The 20,291-nt window shown below is 48.1% G+C and overlaps 1 protein-coding gene across 2 annotated transcripts in view; it reads right to left on the bottom strand.

Moving 5' to 3' along the window:
* MCF2 (MCF.2 cell line derived transforming sequence) overlaps positions 1 to 9,939 on the bottom strand; it is a 97,074-nt gene extending 87,135 nt beyond the window's left edge. For both annotated transcript variants that reach the window (XM_048863781.2, XM_075132564.1), the window contains exon 1: positions 9,622 to 9,939. In XM_048863781.2, coding sequence (XP_048719738.1) covers positions 9,622 to 9,730 — 109 coding nt within the window. In that variant the 5' untranslated portion in view covers positions 9,731 to 9,939. The remainder of the gene's footprint in view (positions 1 to 9,621) is intronic.
* Positions 9,940 to 20,291: the final 10,352 nt, after the last annotated feature.

Raw genomic sequence — 20,291 nt, 5'->3', positions numbered from 1 at the left:
TATTAAGCAGATCCCTCTCTTACCTACAGTGATAATGGGATTATTACACAAATTTGGCACGCAAGCGTGCAAAACACACACACAGTTGTGGGCCGGTTTGCGTGCACAATTGGCACCTCGGCACACTGCTGCTGTATGCCAATTACTGTAATGAGCCATTTGCAACAGCGGTTACCTGAACTACACATCCACTTGCAGTAAATGCACGCACAAATAAGGCACCAAACAAGATGCACAGCTGCTCACCCAAACCCCAATCCTGCAAAAACGTACACACCTGCTTCACTTTCCACACACAGCTAACCCCACTGAAGCCACTGGGGCTACACAGCTGAATCAATCCGCACAGGATCGGGGTCCCAATGCATTAAGGGAGAAGTCTTATATATCCATTTAGAAAAAAAGTATATGAGAATAATGATTGCTATTGAACTCAGACGTGACCAGAAATTCAACGGCTGCTATTTTATTCCAAAGCATAGCAGCCCTTCTCTTTACCGTGCTACAATGGCACAAAAGATATGGTAAAATATTGATGACATGGTCTCAGTTGCTCTGAATGCTGAAAACACAGCCTGCCTGATAGCAGATCCTGCCAGAGTTGGTTCTTCTGACATTTACAGTATCGCTTCTCGGCTCTATGAGCTAAGATCAAGTATAGTGGCTAAGATCAAGTGTAAGTAGTCTCTTGGCCTATCCAAGGCTGTGATCAAGCATCTTGATGTTTTTGGTCTTTTGGCCTCGAGATGAAAACTTTGTCTGTGTCTCTTGGACCTTGAAGTGAAAAAGTTATCTAAGTTATATCTGTTCTTATCAGTTTAATATCTGACATGTACTTTATTTGAGGACTGTATATTAAATTGATTTACAGTTTGCATGCTGCAGTGTCCCCAGGCTACATAAAATCTGTAACCCTTGCGAGTAACATTCGAAAGGCTTTCAGCCACAAGACTGTAAATGCTTAATTATAGCAAGTTAAAACCAGGTTTTCGTTAGCAGGTAAAGATTAGCAATGAGATAAATTAGAAAAAATGACTTCTGATATTAAAGATACACTTCAACAACGCTGGGAAAGCCAACAAGCATCATCGGCTGGTTCTGTCAAAAATACCACAGCAAACCACCATCTGTCACATACTAATTGAAGAGGAATCAGAGTAACAGCCGTGTTAGTCTGTATTCGCAAAAAGAAAAGGAGTACTTGTAGCACCTTAGAGACTAACCAATTTATTTGAGCATGAGCTTTCGTGAGCTACAGCTCACTTCATCAGATGTATACTGTGGAAACTGCAGCAGACTTTATATACACAGCTCAGGAATCACTGACATGCTTACGAAAGAAAACCGGCTCACAGTCTACTCTGCAATGATACAACATGCAGGCAAATCAACCCCACGGAAGTTTAACTCGCACCCCGCACCTTCCAAATCAGGACACAGACATTACTTTCTAACGGGCCAGGTTTTGCTCACAGTTCCGCGCCCATCGCCCCACTGCAGTTAAAACCATGCTCACACCGGCTGCACACGTGTAGCTGCGGAGAAAATCAGGTTTTCGAATGCCGTAGAGGGGCTTTTCACCACGTGGCTCTCATTGGCTTAAATCGGTGAAGCCATCCCTGAGCATATAAATTGGCCTCTACCAAGTAGCCCCTAACTCGGTTTCAGCATTGATGGCAAGGTGGGGCAGAGCTTTTACTGCACTGAGTGGGAGTCTAGTACCCACCACAGCCTACCTCTCCCGCCATGGCTGCTTACCCAGCCCGGAGCCATTATTACTCACACCCACCAGCTGGGAGAGAGTCGCTGCTCAACCAGTAGCCCTGCTCCCCACCCCTCACGTTAGCCTCCAGCAATTAGGAGAGATCTACTGTCAAGACAAGGAGACCCAATCCAGGCCCATTACCAAAGAGGACCTGCTCACCACCCAACCAGCCACCTCCAGCCCAAAGAGCACAAGGTGGCCTGCTGTCCTCACTCCTGACAGAAGAGACCATAGGACAACCTTCTGCCACCCTTTCTGCTGCCAAAGACCTGCTCTCAGGTAGGGAACCGCACAGCGGAGCATCGGAGTAACAAGGTGGATCAAGGGCTGCAGGGTGTTGGGAAGAGTGTGGTACACAGGGAAGGAGTCTCCGACCGAGGTGGATGTTTATTGAGGGAGCCCCTTAGTGAAACGTTAGCAGCGCCTCACCGGTCATCAGCTTTCCACGTGGTGCCGAGTTCTGTGGGGCGCTGGGAGTCAGGCCGGGCCTGCAGAGCTGTAGCAGCTGGGTGCTCGCTAGGACTTAGGGTCTCCAACAAATGCAGATATACCAGCTGAAGAGCAGCAGCAAAACAGCCTCAGCAAAGCGTGCTGGCTTCCCATGCAGACCCAGCCTTCGGACGGCAGCGGCCAGTCCACGCCGATTACCCGTACCCAACACGGAGGTGCCCTGCAGGGCGCACAGCGTCAGTGCCGGGGCTGAAGAGGGCAGCATTCCTTACATTCGCCGCGGTGTCTGCCTCCAAGAAGGGGCACGCACAGAGGGAGGGCTCTGGGGAGCCCCCTGCTGGCCATATCCCCTTGAGCCACGAAGTAGCACCAACAGAAGCAGCCGCCTTGCCATCAGAGCAATAGCAATGACATTTTGCCCACTCTCTATGCAGGTGCATTGTGGGAGGGGAAAGACTTTCCTGGCTCCTTTCTCCACCGCAAATGCACCTCCACAAGACACAGCAGAATACTGCACCTTCACCTCTGAACACTTCGTCCACCTAGCTGTTCATCCCAGCTCCCTGGTCACCGGGACATCTGGGGAACAGGCAACACATGCCATGGTTTCATGTATAAGGGCATCAACCTCTGTAGGACACAGTGCCTGAAGTAAATGGTAACTTATAATAATACTTCGCACTCTTTCAGCCTTTCATCCATGGCACCTCGCCAAGGCACCTCACAAACACTCATGAATAAGCCTCACAACAGCCCTGTGAGGAAGGAAAGCATTCCCCCCCTTTTTACAGAGTGGGAAACTGAGGCAGGGAAATTAAGGGATGTCTCCAGGTCACCTAGCACCGGTCTAACACTTGACATTTTCATTGTGTTTTAACAGCTGTTAACTAACCTGGCTGAAAATTCTAGTGTAAACACAACATGAACATTTGTTCCTAGACACAAATACTTCTCACTAGTCATCCCTAGGCTGCATCCTGGGGTTCAATAGAACTGATGACGAGCTTCTGTGTCCTGTCGAGGCTAGAATTTATACTTGTGTTCATTAACATGAGAGAAAGCAGAAGAAAGAATTCAAGCGTAAACACTGCCAGACTTCCAGTAAGTGAGTCATGAATTGATTCCTAGACCTCTTCTTAAAGTAGTAATCCACAGATTGATTAAATAGCTCAGTGAAATTCACTAACCATTCACTTCTTAGCATACTGGAAATCAGAGATTACCAGCTAACCAAGCATAAATTATAAGTGTGTCATTGTACACAATGAAGTGGAGGAGAGAGAGAGGGGAAATTGCCATTCAGGCTCTGTGACGCTTTGTGGAACTTTTCACATGTGCAGGGAGAACACAATCCTAAGGCTAGCTGATCCATATCCAGGCAGGGTGTCTGGAGAGAGGGAGGGGCTGATCTGCGTGAAAACGTATCACAGATAAACTTCACAGGACAAGGGGGATCATAACGTCACTATAGGATCTGATCAGCACAGAACCAAGCTTATGCAATTTCAGAGTCCACAACAAAACTGACCCTCTGTAAACCCTTAGCATGGAACCGCATTGTAAATTCCCCGGAGCCCCTCCAGCAGACCACCAGAGTGAAGGAAACCCACATCCACAGAGCAGCAAAAACACCCAGAATCCTTAGTCATCCCCATTATACTCAAACTATAGAGACCCATATACCCGACAGCTAGCAAAGATATGCAGCCATGGAAAAGTCCCAGCCAGAACAGCTGAATGCTGTCAGCGGAACAGAAGGGGGCAGGTGGCTCAGAGCCAGTTCTGGATTTTGGGGGTCCACTAGTTCTGGGGACTGAACTTCTTGCTTCTTTCCTATGGGCCAGATCCTGCTTCCCCAATCAGAATAATGTCACAAAGGGAGTGAGCCTCAGGGAATTTTTCCCCCTCTGTTTGGAGGGGAAATATGCCAAGTTCGTGAGTTCACGGGAGCCTCGATCCCTCAGCATCTCTATACACTTCCTGGCTCCAAACCAGAGTTAACAGCTAGCCAACTACAGAAGCTTTATTCAAAGCAGGCCAAGCAAAAATAAGCTAAATTACAGTCGGAGAGACTTTCATATTACCCAGTTCCATCACCTGGCTGCTAACCTCCCAGACTGTTAGAGCAACGTCCGACATGCTGAACTATGTGTGTCTAACCAGACCTGCTCTCTGTCTGTACCCACCCCAACGCCAGCTGAAAATTGGGAAAGTTAAAAGCCAGTTCAGCTCAGTTTTGGATTTATGTTTAACAAAAGAAATGCAATAGAAGTTTCTCAACTCCCACAATGCGCATTCATACTCACCCCCCAGTAAACAGTGTGGGCATTAAAAAAAACTTGTACAGAGTCTTTCACATTAAGCTTAAAGCAATGTCTGAGCTTCAGCCAACTTTTAACTTTCCTCAATTTCCAACTTCAGTCGGTCTGTGCTTAGGAAAGACCCAGGAGTGAGACTAAAGAGGTTTTCCCAATCAGCATAGAGCTGTATTTGCCAAACAGGCATTGGGGAATATGCTTAGCATCTGCCCTCACGATGCATCATGATAGCCAATATTATCAGCTTCCAAAGTAAATCTAATTCACTATAAGGTAATTTAAAGGAGGGCTGCAGAGGCAAAGAGCAGCGAACTTTTCACATCATCTTCAATCTCTTGCAAATCTTTCTCCCTTTAGGCCAAATTCCAGCTTTGCATATGTATAGGTAAGAACCTCAGCAGGAGATGCAGATGCAAGGCAGAGGGTAGACTTGAAGGATAAATCCTGGGGCCTAATTCACTTGCAGACTTGGGAGCAGCAGCGTTGAAGTCTATGGAGTGATGAATTCCCTGCCCTTAGCCCATGTACCCTGTAATAATGGGAAATTCAATTCTGCAGCAAGGCCCCCAGTTTTGAAATAATTAGCTGTGTTGACATTTGTCATCTTGCGGTTTCAGAATTAACTTGCTGAAACAGACAGAGTCCACCACTTTCAGCATTGTTTCAGGCTGTCTGCAGACTTAGGCAGACAACGCTACATCAGTTTACACCGCCTTTGTTGTTGTAGGGCTTTCTTCTGAACCGCAAGTGCCAGAAACAACTGTCTTTAAAAAAGGAAGGGACACCGGAACCCAATTCTGTGTTAAACTCTGGAGCTGGGGAATCATGTAATCTTAAAGCCCTGGTTAAAAATGTGGCATTATTCTGTTACTCTGACTCAAGAAGCAAACACAGCAGAAAAAGTAGAGAAAACGTTTTCCCATAAGAAACAGTGGAAGCTCTCCCTGTTTCAGAGCATCATGCAGATTAGAGGCAAAGGTAGACTCTGACAATACTGAAGTCAATTACCCTCCCCCACTCCACTTTATATTTCAGATTACCTCCCTCCCACACAGCCTTGTTGTCATTTCACTTTTCTTATGGTAAACGACTGATAAATCATGAAATTGCAGGTGTAGAATCTGTGCTTTATGCGAACAGAATGCATCCTACATACTGTTTAAGATTCCCGTTTCTCCTGTGGTCCTCGTTGGGGCTGCAGCTCCTTGAATGGCTTTGAGTGATAATATTATTCATTTTCTGGACATCAGAATACAAGCTTACTATGTAATAACAGCTCTCAAATAGTATCTCCTATAACCACGGCTATAAACACGTTACTCCCTAAAGAGGCTGAAAGGACGTGTGTGTGTGTGTTGTGACAGGGTCAGGCCAGATGGCTACAAGAGAGTGCTAGAAGGCAGATATATTAGCCCCAGGTTAAGTAGGTCCCTTTTCCCTGGGTAAGGTAATAGGGAAGGTTCCAGAACAATCAGGAACTTTCTGGAAACAATTAAGGCAGACAGGCTAATTAGAACACCTGCAGCAAATCAAGAAGCAGCTAGAATCAATGAAGGCAGGCTAATCAGGGCACCTGGGTTTAAAAAGGAGCTCACTTCAGTTTGTGGTGCATGTGTGAGGAGCTGGGAGCAAGAGGCACAAGAAGCTGAGAGTGAGAAGGCGTACTACTGGAAGACTGAGGAGTGCAGGCATTATCAGACACCAGGAGGAAGGTCCTGTGGTGAGAATAAAGAAGGTGCTGGGAGGAGGCCATGGGGAAGTAGCTCAGGGAGTTGTCGCTGTCACGCAGCTGTTACAGGAGCCACTGTAGACAGCTGCAATCCACAGGGCCCTGGGCTGGAACCCGGAGTAGAGGGTGGGCCCGGGTTCCCCCCATCCCTCCAACTCCCTACTTGATACCAGAGGAGTTGACCTGGACTGTGGGTTCCACCAGAGGGGAAGGTCTCTGGCCTGTTTCCGGATCCACTAGGCGGATCATTAGAGACTGCAGGGATTATTCTTCTCTCTTTTCCCCATGCTGGCCAGTGATGAGGCTAACTGAGTGAACAGCAGATTTGAGCCACGAAAGTGGCCAAACTGAGGGCTGCCGTGAACCTCTGAGGTGAGCAAATCCACCAATAAGCACAGGACCCACCAAGGCAGAGGAGGAACTTTGTCACAATATATACACACAACGTTGCCAATCCTCATGATTTTGTCACAAGTCTCATGATATTGGATGCTTTCCTTGAACCCTCTGCACTTGCAGTCAAGCAACTGTGTGAGAATCTCAGTTTTCATTTTTAAAAAAGTTTCTTCCCCTGGTGGTTGGGGAAAAGTGCCTAAAATGTATCCCACGGCCAGCCTAAAAAGGTCAGAAATTATGGGGTGGGAAAGAATCCCACATTTTTTATCCTTTTCAAAATCTCATGATTTGGAGTGGAGGCTGACACAACTGTTTCAACACTGAGAGCAGCCCAAATCATGGTCCCAGGCCTGCAACGGGACCCACACAAACTCATCCTTGTTCCCGTGTAGAGTCCCACAGACTTTCCAAAAGCAGGTGTAAAGGTCCATCCGCACAGAGCGGAATGCAGGACTGGGACCTGTGTTACCGGAGAGCGATCTGCCCAGTTTCCCCAGACTTCATTCACACAGTGTGGAGAATTGATGCATCACCGCTGCGTTCGTGCTCTTACACTCACGCTGCCTCTCTAAAGCCCAGTCCTTCAGGAAAATAGGAGTTTTGCCGTTGACTCCACAGAACAGGATCAGACTCTATAGAACTGCTTTGTTTTAATTGCACATTCCCACAAACAGCAATTTAATTGCACATTCCCACAAACATCCTTTTCTGGCTCATGCAAGTGTTCCTTTGCATCACCAACCACTTTTACTACAGAACCTAACCATCTCTCCCCATGTTCTCCAATAAAAAAAAAATCCAGCCTAATAAATTCAGCTACGCTATGCAAAGGAATCGAGACAAACAGAAGGAGACTGTTAGATCTTTGTGTTGGAGTGTCTTCTTTGCCAGGCCTAGCTCCAAGCACATAGATGGCCCTTAAGAGATAATGAATGACATGTGTCTTCAGTTCTGGGACTGGGTGTGCTCTCTGTCATGACGGGGAAAAGCAGTGCCCATAGGCCCTGACCCTTTCCCCTGGGAATCCATTAAAGGATTATGCTGAAAAGAAATAAAATCTCCCCCAAAAGCAAACCCTTGGAAGGTTTATCAGCAAATTATAGAATCACAAAAGTGTAGGACTGGAATGGACCGCAGTAAATCATCTAGCCCAGTCCACTGCACTCAATGCAGGACTGTACAATAACTAGATCGTGGAACATCAAAGGGAGCTCTGTTAAGGCACAAGGGCAGCCCATGGCCTAAAGTTACTGGGTCAAGTCACACCTGCTTTTCATCAGTGTAGCACATCCACATTAAGGGTTCACACTGATGTAACATCATCGATGTAGTCAAACTAGTAAATTTTTGAATGGAGACCTAAGTGACTCAGGAAGGGCAACAAGCAAGGAAAACAAGCAATCATACACAATTGTATACACATCTGCTGCTTTTTTTTAATACTGTAAATAGATCAATCAAGAGTTGATCATGCCCAGCTGCCATTCAACCTACCCATCATTAACTGGCTGACCTGGAACCATTCTGAGGCTTCGGTGCAGCAATTTGTAAAATGCTGATGGCTTCTACTGCGTGACTATACCAAACATGCAGGTGACTCGGAGCCTGCATAATCAATGCGAGGTTCGTCTTGGCGCATCACTGCCAGTCACAGAGGTTCCAAAACAAGTCACAACTTTCTGACCATCACGCAATCTATGAGCAAATAAACTGCAGCCTGATTTATACACCCAAAGCCCAACAGAAGGCCCACCAAAAGCATAAGGCAGAGTATTGCAAATACGAACAAGAGGGAGTACTGCAGCAACACTGGCCAATGGAAGCCTGACAAAGGGGCTAGCATCCGATCACACACTTTTGCTTATTCCTTTTCGACAGTGTTCCCGCAACAAGAAAGGGCATGTCAGAGACACAAGGGGAAGCAGCGATTACTGTAAAAATAAGACACCCTTCTACATGCATAGTACAATCCATCAAAGCAAGCGTTATTCAGTGCCTTTTAAACAACAACCATCCAGCACTTAGGATGAAACCTACTAGAGACTTCTAACAAGAATTCACTTTAGTGAACTGTCTGCCTAGTATTTAGGCCCCAGTTCTGTAAACAGCTACACGTGTTTGATATTATGCATGTGAATAAAGTTAAGCACGTGCATAGGTGCATTCAGGATCCTAGCTTTAGAGTGCGAGGGCCCAGGTTATTTCCCCCCCCCCCCCCAACTAGTACAGTTCTGTCAGCCATTACATCGCACACCTGTATCCGAAGTGTCACCCCCACCGCTCCGCTGGGTGCAAGGAGCATGGTATGTGGAAGGCATGAGAATACAATACATTTATTTGTGAGCAACCTGAAGATGCAGAAGTTTGTCCCTTTGGCTTGGTAAAAAAAAATCCGTCTTTAGGAAGCATGTTTGAAGGCATGCTCTAAATTAGGCAGGAAAATCGCTGCTGGACAGAAGAACTAGATGAGGGAGAACAAACAGGCCGGGTCAAAGAGACTATGGGCTGCAGGTGGATTCTGGGTTTGAATTTCCAATATGATTTTTGGCTCTCTTGAGTTTAACAATACTACCCCCCCCCCCCGATGTTTTCACACCTCCCCTCTCCAAGCCCCGCGCCCGTCCGGGCAGGTCAGCCCCCTCCTAGCACTTCAAACGGCCACAGAAGCAGTCCCCGTGGCCGGTATTAAAGCTCCTGCCAGGTTTGGGCTTGGACTGCTGCCATCGCTGGGGGTAAGGCGCGAACGAACCGGGCAGAGAGCGACTCGCGTCCCAGCAGCAGCCCCGTGACCCCGGCCACCCCACGGAACTTTCGCTCACTGCGGCACCGCGGCTCCGCCCGGCAGGACCCCGGGGCTGGGGGGCAGGGAAGAGGAGTCGGATCCCGGGGGGCTGAGGCGAAGCAGGGGGCGCCAGGCCGGCTGCGCACGGAGGGCGAGCCGGGGAAGGGGAGCGGTCGCTTACCGGCGACGCTGGAGTCGAGGCGGGCGGCGGCTTGCAGCAAGCAGTAGTAGCGCTCCATTTCCACCTCGGAGATCCGGATGCGCTCCGGCGCGGGGCGCGCCAGGGCCATGCCCGAGGCCGGGCGCTCCGGCGCGGGGCTCGCCAGGGCCGAGCTCCGCGGGGAGCGGGATGCAGGTGAGTTGGTCCCCGCTGCCAGCCAGCCGGTCTCCCTGCTAGTGCCGGGCTGGGCTCCCCATGCTCCCCCCAGCCGGGAGCCAGCGCCGGGATCGCCCCCGAGATTCGCTCCCCGGCTGCTGCTTGCCCGGCTCAGCCTGGCTCCTCGCCTCCGCGGCGGGCAGCGCCAGCCCCGGGCCGAGCCGCGCCTCCGGCGCTCCGGGCAGCCTGGCCTGCGCGCCCAGCACTGCGGAGCCGCCGGCCGCCCTGCTAGCCCGGCAGGGCCGCTCCCTCCAGCCCGAGCGCACGGGACCTTGGCTGGGAGTTTCCCCCGCTGGGGACGACTCGGGAACGCCTCGCCCTGCAGCGGCCGGGGACGGGGCCGTTCCACCCTCCCCGGCGCCTCCCGGAGGAGCGGCTGGCGAGGGGCCGGGGGCTAAGCCCGGACCCCAGCCCTGCTCTGCCGCTGCCTCCCAGGCTCGCTGCTGCGCTCAGGGCGCAGCGGGGCTCTGCGCTCACGGGGTGGCCGGGATGCGGGTAGCCTTCCCCACGTACCGCCCAGCGGGACGGCGAGAGTCGGGTACGCGAGCCAAGCTGGGCCATCGCCAAGGAGGGGGACCCCTCCCTTCTCTCCAGCGGGTAGAAGGCAGCAGGGACCTGCCCTTTACCCTCCACCCCAGCTATTCCTCGCCTGGCAGCAAGCACTGGCTTTCCCCTGCTCTAAATTAGGCAAGCCCCCCCGGGGGGAATCCTGGCTCCGCTGAAATCAGTGGGAGCTTTCCTATTGTCTTTAAAGGGACCAGGAGTTCACCCGCCGGCTTTATCAAAGCCATTGGCTGTGAGGGCGGAGATATTTCACAGCCTGCTGCTGCCCATCAGCCTTCAATGCCCAGGCCCCATGATCGGTGATAATCTGGGTTATTGGAATAAGGGACAGGGGTGTTAAATGTCCAGTGAACTTAAGTCTTCTAGAAAGTAACACAACAGGCTTTGTTTGGTGGCCACAGGTTGGATGCAGGTGCCCTGACCTGCCTCAGTGGGCCTCAGCCCTTCCTGGAGAGGCCCTTTGGGTCTGAGGAGGTAGTTGAGTCACCTCATCCTAACTCTTCCTTCTGGTTCTCAGCTGAGGCCATCAGCCAGAAAGCCAGTTGCCACCTGCATCGCCACTATGTCATACCAACCACTGCATCTTAAAGCAAGCCTTGCAATTCCTAGCACAGTAACGTGGTCAGGTCAGGCTTGAGCCATTGCCTGGGCTTAGAAGTGCCTCTTCCCTGTTAAGGCTATTGGCCCAAGCAGCATCTCCTCTCAGCTGTGTGAAATCATCCAAACCTGATGGCCCCCTTTGGGCCCTTTTAAATTACACTCTGCAGCAGGCTGAAAGGGACAGGGTCAGTTCCTGGACAAGACAAATAATACTATTACCACCCTAGCTGTTCCTTCCCATCTACATTTTCAAAGCAGCATGTTCGATCTGAGCTAGAATTTTGTCCAGCTCTGTTTAAAACCAAAGTCTTTTTGTATTTGGTAGCCGGGCTCCAGCACGGTTGCCTGAAACAGAGCTGGCGCAGAATTGTTTGGTCTCAGAAACATGTTAAACCAGCAGTGTGCTTTAGCAGCTAGGGCTGACCCCTGTCAGCTTCCGTGATCAGATGTCAATGGCTAACATCCTGCCAGCTCATGCAGATCAGAGGCTACTGTGATGGGACACTCTAAAGGGAAACAGCTGTTTTTAATTATGTCGATTTCCCATAAAACCATAGAATATCAGAGTTGGAAGGGACCTCAGGAGGTCATCTAGTCTAACCCCCTGCTCAAAGCAGGACTAATCCCCAATTTTTGCCCCCATCCCTAAATAGCCCCCTCAAGGATTGAACTCACAACCCTGGGTTTAGCAGGCCAATGCTCAAACCACTGAGCTATCCCTTCCCCCTTTGGCCTAGCCCTTTGCCTTCCAGCATTCAGGGCTAGTCATTATTTAGGCAGGCTTTCAGATTAGGGTGCAAACTCTGGCAAGAGTCATATTTACAGGGCTTCCATGGTTGTTTAACATTTGTCTAATTTTATAAGAAAAATTTTCCCACAAATGTCATAGTTTAGTTACCAGTTCAACCAATGCTTTCTCCTTGTTTCTAACACAGCAGATGCCATCCTGGCTGTCTCTTCTTTCTCGTTGTTCGGCTAGAGGTATCATCACTGATGTCAGGACTGCGCACAGTTCTAGCAACAGCATGAAATCATAGTTGCTGCCCAACAAGCAGAAAGAGTGCAATGCATGGAGTTTGTGTAGGACCTACCAAAATATGTTTGTAAAAAAATTAACAGGGAATTGGTGGGTCAGAAAATGATTAAGGGGAGATTCATCCGTTCAAATCCTGCCTAGGCTGGTAGAGAGATAAAATGTTACCAGCTGCTGATTGGGGATAGGGTGGATCTAAGAGAGTTGATGATCTCAATACAGTTCCAAAATTGATACACATCGCATACAAAACAGTCCACTCTTATTTGACATCAATTTTCTCTTTAGTGGCCGGTCTCAGCAGAGAGGCCATGAATTAAAGGAGCATGGAGATGAACCCATGTTCCCATCCTAGGGCAGTCCCTGCAGGTCAGTCTGACACTGCTTGCACAGCTGTTGTATGTTATGCAAAGAAAATGAGCATGTCAGGTTCCAGCAAGTGTTAAGTTAATACCTTGTGTAAGCATTCCATCTCTAAGGGGCTTGTGTGTGAGAGGGCGCCCTTACTTGTGAATGAAGAGTATCTAATTTAAAAGGAGAGAGATTTAGAATCCAGGAGCCTTCAGGTAATACTGCGTTTGCGCTAGTCTTGGGCCTCCACTCTGGGGTTCTCATTTAAAAATATCTTTCCAACGTGCTAGGGTATTCCAAACTAAGGAACGTTTCCCAGATGGGTTCAAAATGCAGATTTGCCAGGCAATCTAGCCCCTGAGTCAGATTCTCTCTCCTACAACAAGGTTATAAGACCACTGTCTTGTTAAGGATGTTTTCAGTGATGCTTTAGTGTTTTCCCTGGGAAATTAACTGCTGAGCCTTATTTCTGGGGGTTTTGTTTGTTTGTTGGGGCAGTGCAGGGGCTGATATTTCACAGTCAATCAGAACACAGGAAGCGCCCCTCTCTAGTTCAGTGTGTTGTGTAATTGTACTTAATTTTTTAACATTGACACGAGGGACAGCGAACGCCAACCTAATAGTTCAGTGAATGGAGACTCCTGTCTGGCTGTGGAGTGCTGGATCTGTTTATGTTCTTCAGGGCCTTCAAGGAGAGGATACACTCACCTCTTCTAAAGCAACCCCAGCAATTGCAGAGTGGAGAGAGATTAAAAATAGTCAACGCGTGCAAAGCTAGGGACTCAGACATGGTGCAGCTGTCGAATAGTCAAGGAGCTGTAGATCAATAACTTATTGCAGTAAAGCCACTGCCCCACTTCCACACCACCTCAGTTGATGCAGAGATTAGCAGCAGCCCCTTGCTGTGTGATTGGTTTCAGAGTAGCAGCCGTGTTAGTCTGTATCTGCAAAAAGAAAAGGAGGACTTGTGGCACTTTAGAGACTAACCGATTTATTTGAGCATAAGCTTTTGTGAGCTACAGCTCACTTCATTGGATGCATGCAGTGGAAAATACAGTGCGGAGATTTTATATACACAGAGAACATGAAACAATGGGTGTTACCATACACACTGTAACAAGAGTGATCAGGTAAGGTGAGCTATTACCAGCAGGAGAGCGGGGGGAGAAAAAAATTTTGTAGTGATAATCAAGGTGGGGCATTTCCAGCAGTTGACAAGAACGTGTGAGGAACAGTGGGGGCGGGGGGGGGGGGAATAAACAAGGGGAAATAGTTTTACTGCGTGTAATGACCCATCCACTCCCAGTCTTTATTCAAGCCTAATTTAATGGTGTCCAGTTCGTAAATTAATTCCAATTCAGCAGTCTCGCATTGGAGTCTGTTTTTGAAGTTTTTTTGTTGTAATATTGCCACTTTCAGGTCTGTAATCGAGTGACCAGAGAGATTGAATGTTATAATTCTTGACATCTGGTTTGTGTCCATTTATTCTTTTACGTAGAGACTGTCCAGTTTGACCAATGTACATGGCAGAGGGGCATTGCTGGCACATATCCTATGGGTAGATGTGCAAGTGAACGAGCCTCTGATAGTGTGGCTGATGTGATTAGGCCCTTTGATGGTGTCCCCTGAATAGATGTTCATTCTACCTCACCACAGAAGGTGTCTCTCTTCAAGTGGGAGCCACAGGACATGGCTTGACTGGCTCAGCACCAGAGAGTTCTCCTGCACTGACCTCCAGTATTTTGTGAGATGCTGCAAATGTCTTGGTGTCTATCCCCAGCGTTTAGTTACACATGCCCAGGCACCTAGCGACATTGATATTGACCAGCTCTGCTGCCATCAAACCCAAATGAGAAAGCCCAGTAAGAGCAAGCTCTTCTAAGCCTGAGCCATCAGTCCCGGCTCTTTTTTATTGGATACAGATACCTTCGCGCCACCCCAGGAGACGTCAGCAGCCAGATACATGCTTTGCATCTGTCAGTTGTAAGAGAAAACACTGGGCACAACTTCCATTCAGTGTCCAGGGGGGTTTCTGGTGAAACAGAAGGCAAGGTTTGCCCATTAAGGATTTAGTGTTTAAGTGTTGCATGGGTAGCTAGACTGCCATGCAGCCCTAGCAATATAGCCATGTACAGACATGATTGGCCCAAAATATCACAAGCCAGTTTCCAGGGGAAACCTCTTATGCGTAGGTCAAAGAACACACAGGTACACCTTTTCCTCAACAGTATTCCCTCACATTGCTGCATTACAGCAAAATCTTCTCTTTTACATACTGTAGAAATTTTTCAAGCCCTCCATACACTTGCCATCTCTCCAGCACGCTGCAGCAGTGATGGATTTCCAGAGGAGGCAAAGTCTGGGTTGATCCTATTTTGCACTGGCTGATGAATGGACACTTAAACAGAAGCTACCAGTCCTGTTCTTCTGGCTGAAGAGGCTCTCCGTCCCAGGGCATGATCCCACAACATGCTAAGTGATATGGTGCTCAGCACCCTTGCAAGATGGGGCCCCTGGGATGATGTTCTTCAACTGCACTGGAAGGGAACAAGGCTCCACAGGGAGCAGGACAGATCTCATTCCCTTGGAAAGGTTATGTTAGAGTTTCCACAAGACCCCTCTACTTTCCGAGTTTTATTCCATGTGGGCTGATAGCAACAGACCATCGGGGAGTGGGAGAATTTCCCCATTAATTTAATAATTTCAGCTCATACTTCAGTAAAACCCAGTTCTGACAAAGGCCAACATAGCCTGTATGGGACTGATGCTATTTGGTGAAAAAACGCAGCAGAAATCCCTGTTCAATCAAACAAGTCGCTCTTTACATGTTGCCTTTTAAACAAACCCAGACATGTAACTCCCCATGCCACTGTAAGCTCCTTCTGAGGCTGATCTGAAGAACCAGAGACCGTTCCCGAACATAGCTCCGTTTTGGAGCAACAGCCATTCTCCCTCTTGGAAAGGCTTCAGTTTTTATTGCTCCCGCTTCTGACTGCTGCTCCTTCCAACTGTGTGGCCAGGCTGAAAAGCCAGGAACTCAGATGCGGAATTTCCTTTCAAATGCCCCAGGCCCTCTGCTCTGTCAGAAGCTGCCCTGTTAGACCCAGAGAAACGCCTGCACTTAAGGAAGAAATCAATTGGCTGAACTCTCCGCATTGCCCTCTTCTGCAACTGGCAGCCTTAGGCTTCGCCTGGCCCAGGGAATTTTGGCATGCTTATCACTGAGTGGATTCCCCTGGCATGCTGGTAACTCACCACTGTTTCTACACACAGCACTGGTCCCAGCAGAGCACAGGCAATTGTACTGCTATCATGCACTGGGCTCACCACCCTCATCAGTCTCCAATGGGCCGGATTCTCTTTGTAAGGGATAGCGATAGGCAACCCCTCACCCCCACGTCCTCCGAGCATCCTCCGGCTGTGCCCAAGTCCCTGTTCACAGAACTCCCCGATCCGCTATTCCCAAAGGAGCAGTCCACACCAGTTTGTTAGATTCAACTCAGAATCACCACATCACTTAACACATAGCACTTTATAGAGACAAGAAGAAGACGTTTATTATCAAAGAACTGAGATTCGAGTGAACGAGAGTGAGAATACTGGAAACAAGTGGTGACACATAAAACAAAATCGTAACACACTTTCTAGAGCCTACACATAAACAACAAGGCATTCCCCTATCTCCTACAAGATAGCTTACCCCTGTCATTTCCCCAGGATTTTCAACCAGTTTGGCTGCAGTCCCTTCTTATGAGATCAAGGCTGCTGGCCGCTTGTCTTGACAGATGGACGGAATGAGGGTGTGCCTCTGTACTGCTTAGTTGTATTCCCAAAAGTTCATTGTCCTTATGTAAATAGGGCTCTCTCTCTCCTGCTGGGTCACTTCTGCCTGTAAATTTCCTCTCTTTGAAGATTTCACAATCCTTCATTAGCATTTGACTCATATAGTAAATGGAGGCCCACTGTGAACCAGACAATATTTAATTTACATGGAAGCAGGCAGCTAGAAACACAATTCTTGCCTGAAAGAAAACCAACTTTTTACCCTTCAGGTGACCAGTCTCGTGACAGACCTTAAGAACATATTTTTCAGTGTATACACATAACTCCTTATACAACATCCATTTTGCCATTATTATGACGACCAATGGGACAGAGGCTTTCATCAGAGCCCCTCCATGACATTCCTTTGGTGAATCCAGAGTAGCCCTCTGCCCGTTGGCATCCATGGTCTCTGGGTCACAGTGACCTATGTAGTAGTGGGGGAGACTGACGCCTCAGTCCCATCTTGTGCCCTTACTGTGACAGCTGCTGAAGTTTAGGAAGCTCCAGCTCCAGTCCCTCTACCCTGGTTTCCAACTAGCAGATTCACATAATTCAGGAAATCAGTTGCTACGTTCCTGTTTATCACCCCTATATCATCCACAACCATTGGTTCTGTACATCGGTCTCTGGCCAAACCCCAGCCCAAGGCCTTCCCCAGGTGAGCATTAGCGGGTTTAAGGCCCTGGGATGCGCACATAGATGATGGCTTATTTGATGCTGGTGCTCCCTAGGAAAATATCCACAAGCACTAACGGCCCCAGAGAGCAGCAGGGCAATCTAGCACTTTCACGCCCAGAGCTGGAGCGAAGAGTTTATATTTTAAGCAATCCTGGAAACTGGAAAAACAGGTTTAGCTAAATTGAGTTTGGAACTGACCCGAAGTGAAAGGGATATGTTCATTGCTGGTATAAGTATATTGACATCAAAGAGCTTATACCAGGGATGAACTACCTTTTGCATACCCAGCAATTTCAGCAGAGTTTAAAGTGCATCAGATATGTAAGCTCACTTGTCTACAGTTTACCAGTGTCTTAGCAATAAGTCAGGGGACAGGGACACTACCTGGTCCCCAGTGAACAAGAGGCTAGCTTCAGTTCATCTTCCCTAGAACCCACCACAGAGAAGCAAAGGTGAAATCCTGGCCCTACTGAAGTCAATGGCAAATATCAAATAACCATCTGGCCACCACACCTCACACCTTAGAATCATAGAATATTAGGGTTGGAAGGGACTTCAGGAGATCATCTAGTCCAACCCCCTGCTCAAAGCAGGACTGATCCCCAACTAAGTCATCCCAGCCAGGGCTTTGTCAAGCCTGACCTTAAAAACTTCTAGGGAAGGAGATTCCACCACCTCCCTAGGTAACACATTCCAGTGTTTCGCCACCCTCCTGGTGAAAAAGTTTTTCCTAATATCCAACCTAAATTTCCCCACTGCACCTCGAGACCATTACTCCTTGTTCTGTCATCTGCTACCACTGAGAACAGTCTAGAGCCATCCTCTTTGGAACCCACTTTCAGGTAGTTGAAAGCAGCTATCAAATCCCCCCTCATTCTTCTCTTCTGAAGACTCAACATCCCCATTTATGAAGATATTGAACAAAACCGGCCCCAGGACCGACCCCTGGGGCACTCCACTTGATACCGGCTGCGAACTAGACATGGAGCCATTGATCACTACCCATTGAGCCCGACAATCTAGCCAGCTTTCTGCCCACCTTATAGTCCATTCATCCAGCCCATACTTCTTTAACTTGCTGGCAAGAATACTGTGGGAGACCGTGTCAAAAGCTTTGCTAAAGTCAAGGAACAACATGTCCACTGCTTTCCCTTCATCCACAGAGCCAGTTATCTCATCATAGAAGGCAATTAGATTAGTCAGGCATGACTTGCCCTTGGTGAATCCATGCTGACTGTTCCTGAATACTTTCCTCTCCTCTAAGTACTTCAGAATTGATTCCTTGAGGACCTGCTCCATGATTTTTCTAGGGACTGAGGTGAGGCTGACTGGTCTGTAGTTCCCAGGATTCTCCTTCTTCCCTTTTTTAAAGATGGGCACTACATTAGCCTTTTTTCAGTCATCTGGGACCTCCCCCGATCGCCATGAGTTTTCAAAGATAATGGCCAATGGCTCTGCAATCACATCCGCCAACTCCTTTAGTAGCTGGGGTAAAATCTTTTAAGTAGCTGGGGTAAAATCCCGGCCCTGTTGAAGTCAATGGCTAAGGCGTTCAGCTACAATCTTGGAGGTTGTAGGTTTATGCCTTATTGGATCGCATATGGAAAGGCTGCTCCAGTTCATCCAGATGTAAAACTGGTACCTGGTCAATAGGATTAGGGAAGTCAAAGGCAATTGGATGTGATGCCGGCCACATCACTCCTTTGCATACCAGCGGCTATGGAAACTGCCATGCTTTAAACCGCATCAGCCATCTGTGGCTTGGGGCAGACTGACGTAAAGAGGGGAGGCTAACCCCTTTGGGAAGGTTGGACTCCATGCCCGAGGACTGAGTTGGAACCCTGCTTAGGTTCATTTACTTTACTTTCTTGATATAAATACTAGTACATGAGGGGGGGAAATATGCTGTTGCAGTCTGCAAAGTCTGAACATTAGGAAATGCTCATTATGTCTCATTTTGAAAACTTCTCCAATTCATAGAGTTAGAATTTAAGGCCAGAGAGACCACTAGATCATCTGGTCTGACCTCCTGTATTGCACAACCCACCCACACCACCCAGCACCCCAACAGCAAACCCAACATCAGAAATAAGAGCAACATAAATGAGACCCACAGGAGACCAGACTATTATGCGCCCCAGGCACTGCATAGGAGGGACCAAGGTGCACCAGTGCCTGAGGCCCCCGCAAGAGCAGGGAAATGATTAAATGAGATACACCCAGAGAATCCTGGCAAGTGACCTGCACCCACAAAATGCAGAGGAAGGTGAACACCCCTTCCCCCCGCCCCCCGAGGGTACCTGTCAGTCTGACCTGGAGGAAAATTCCTTCCTGACCTCACATACGGTGAGCAGTTAGACCCTGAGCATGTGAGCAAAAACCATCCAGCCAAGCACCTGAGGGGGAGAACGCTCAGTACCCCTGCCCGCCTTAGCTATTAAATAGATATTTTAAACGTTATCACGATGGTTCAGAGCTTTCTGAAGTATTTGGCAATTCACGTAAGTCTCACACCACTAACTTTACTCCCACTCTGTTCCTGCCACTCTTTATAGCCAATTCAGATAAAAAGCCTTTGCAATTGTTCAGATCATTTTACCTATCACTCAGTACAGTATAATATACAGTACAATAGACTATTAAGATTCTCAACATGTATATTTGGTTTCCAATAGTACATGCTACTCCGTAAAGGTTAACTTTAGTTTTAAATAGCTCCGCCATCTGTCCTGTGATGGTTCACAGGAGCTTAATAATTAAAGAGGCAGAAACAGAATTTCTCAAACTTTTTTTTTTTTGACAAACATTTTAATTTGAGTCAGACACACTCATCTTAAAAATAAACACACACAGTGTGTGAATTGCTCCAACAATTTGTAATGACACTGAATTTCATTAGCACAAATCCTAACCTGCATTTCATCAACTCCAGGCAGTTTAGAGATCGGGCTCTGATCTTCTCTGCTGTGCTTGTAGCATGGAAGACAAGATTGCTGGGAGCTGAAAACCAGCTGATAGTTTCAGTTACTCCTTACCCAAGTCCCCAGTATATAACATTGTGCATCAAGGCCAACATTTTCACACTTGGTGCCTAGCTAAGCGGTCTGATTTGCTGAGGAGCTGAGCAGCTGCAGTTCCCACTAAGTTGGACCTTTGGGTGCTCAGCACCTCTGAAAATGAAAGTACTCGTGCATCTAAACTCCAGCACCCAGGTTTTTACATTTTGACCCAGGGCATTATTTGTGGATTGGGGATGTGTGTCCACAGCAATAGCTACAGATGTGCAGTGTTTTATTTATTGTTAGTAGAATTACTATTTAGTGGATTGACAAAAGATACAGTAAGGTAGAGGCTACCTACTCTTCCCTTGTGTGTCATTCTTGTTGACAGCAGTGGGAGTTGCCCATGGAGAATTACGTATGGC

This window comes from Caretta caretta, chromosome 9 (genome assembly GCF_965140235.1).
Source record: "Caretta caretta isolate rCarCar2 chromosome 9, rCarCar1.hap1, whole genome shotgun sequence".
Lineage (NCBI taxonomy): Eukaryota > Metazoa > Chordata > Testudines > Cheloniidae > Caretta > Caretta caretta.
Note: the sequence above shows the minus strand (reverse complement) of the source record. Positions and strands in the feature narration are given on the sequence as shown.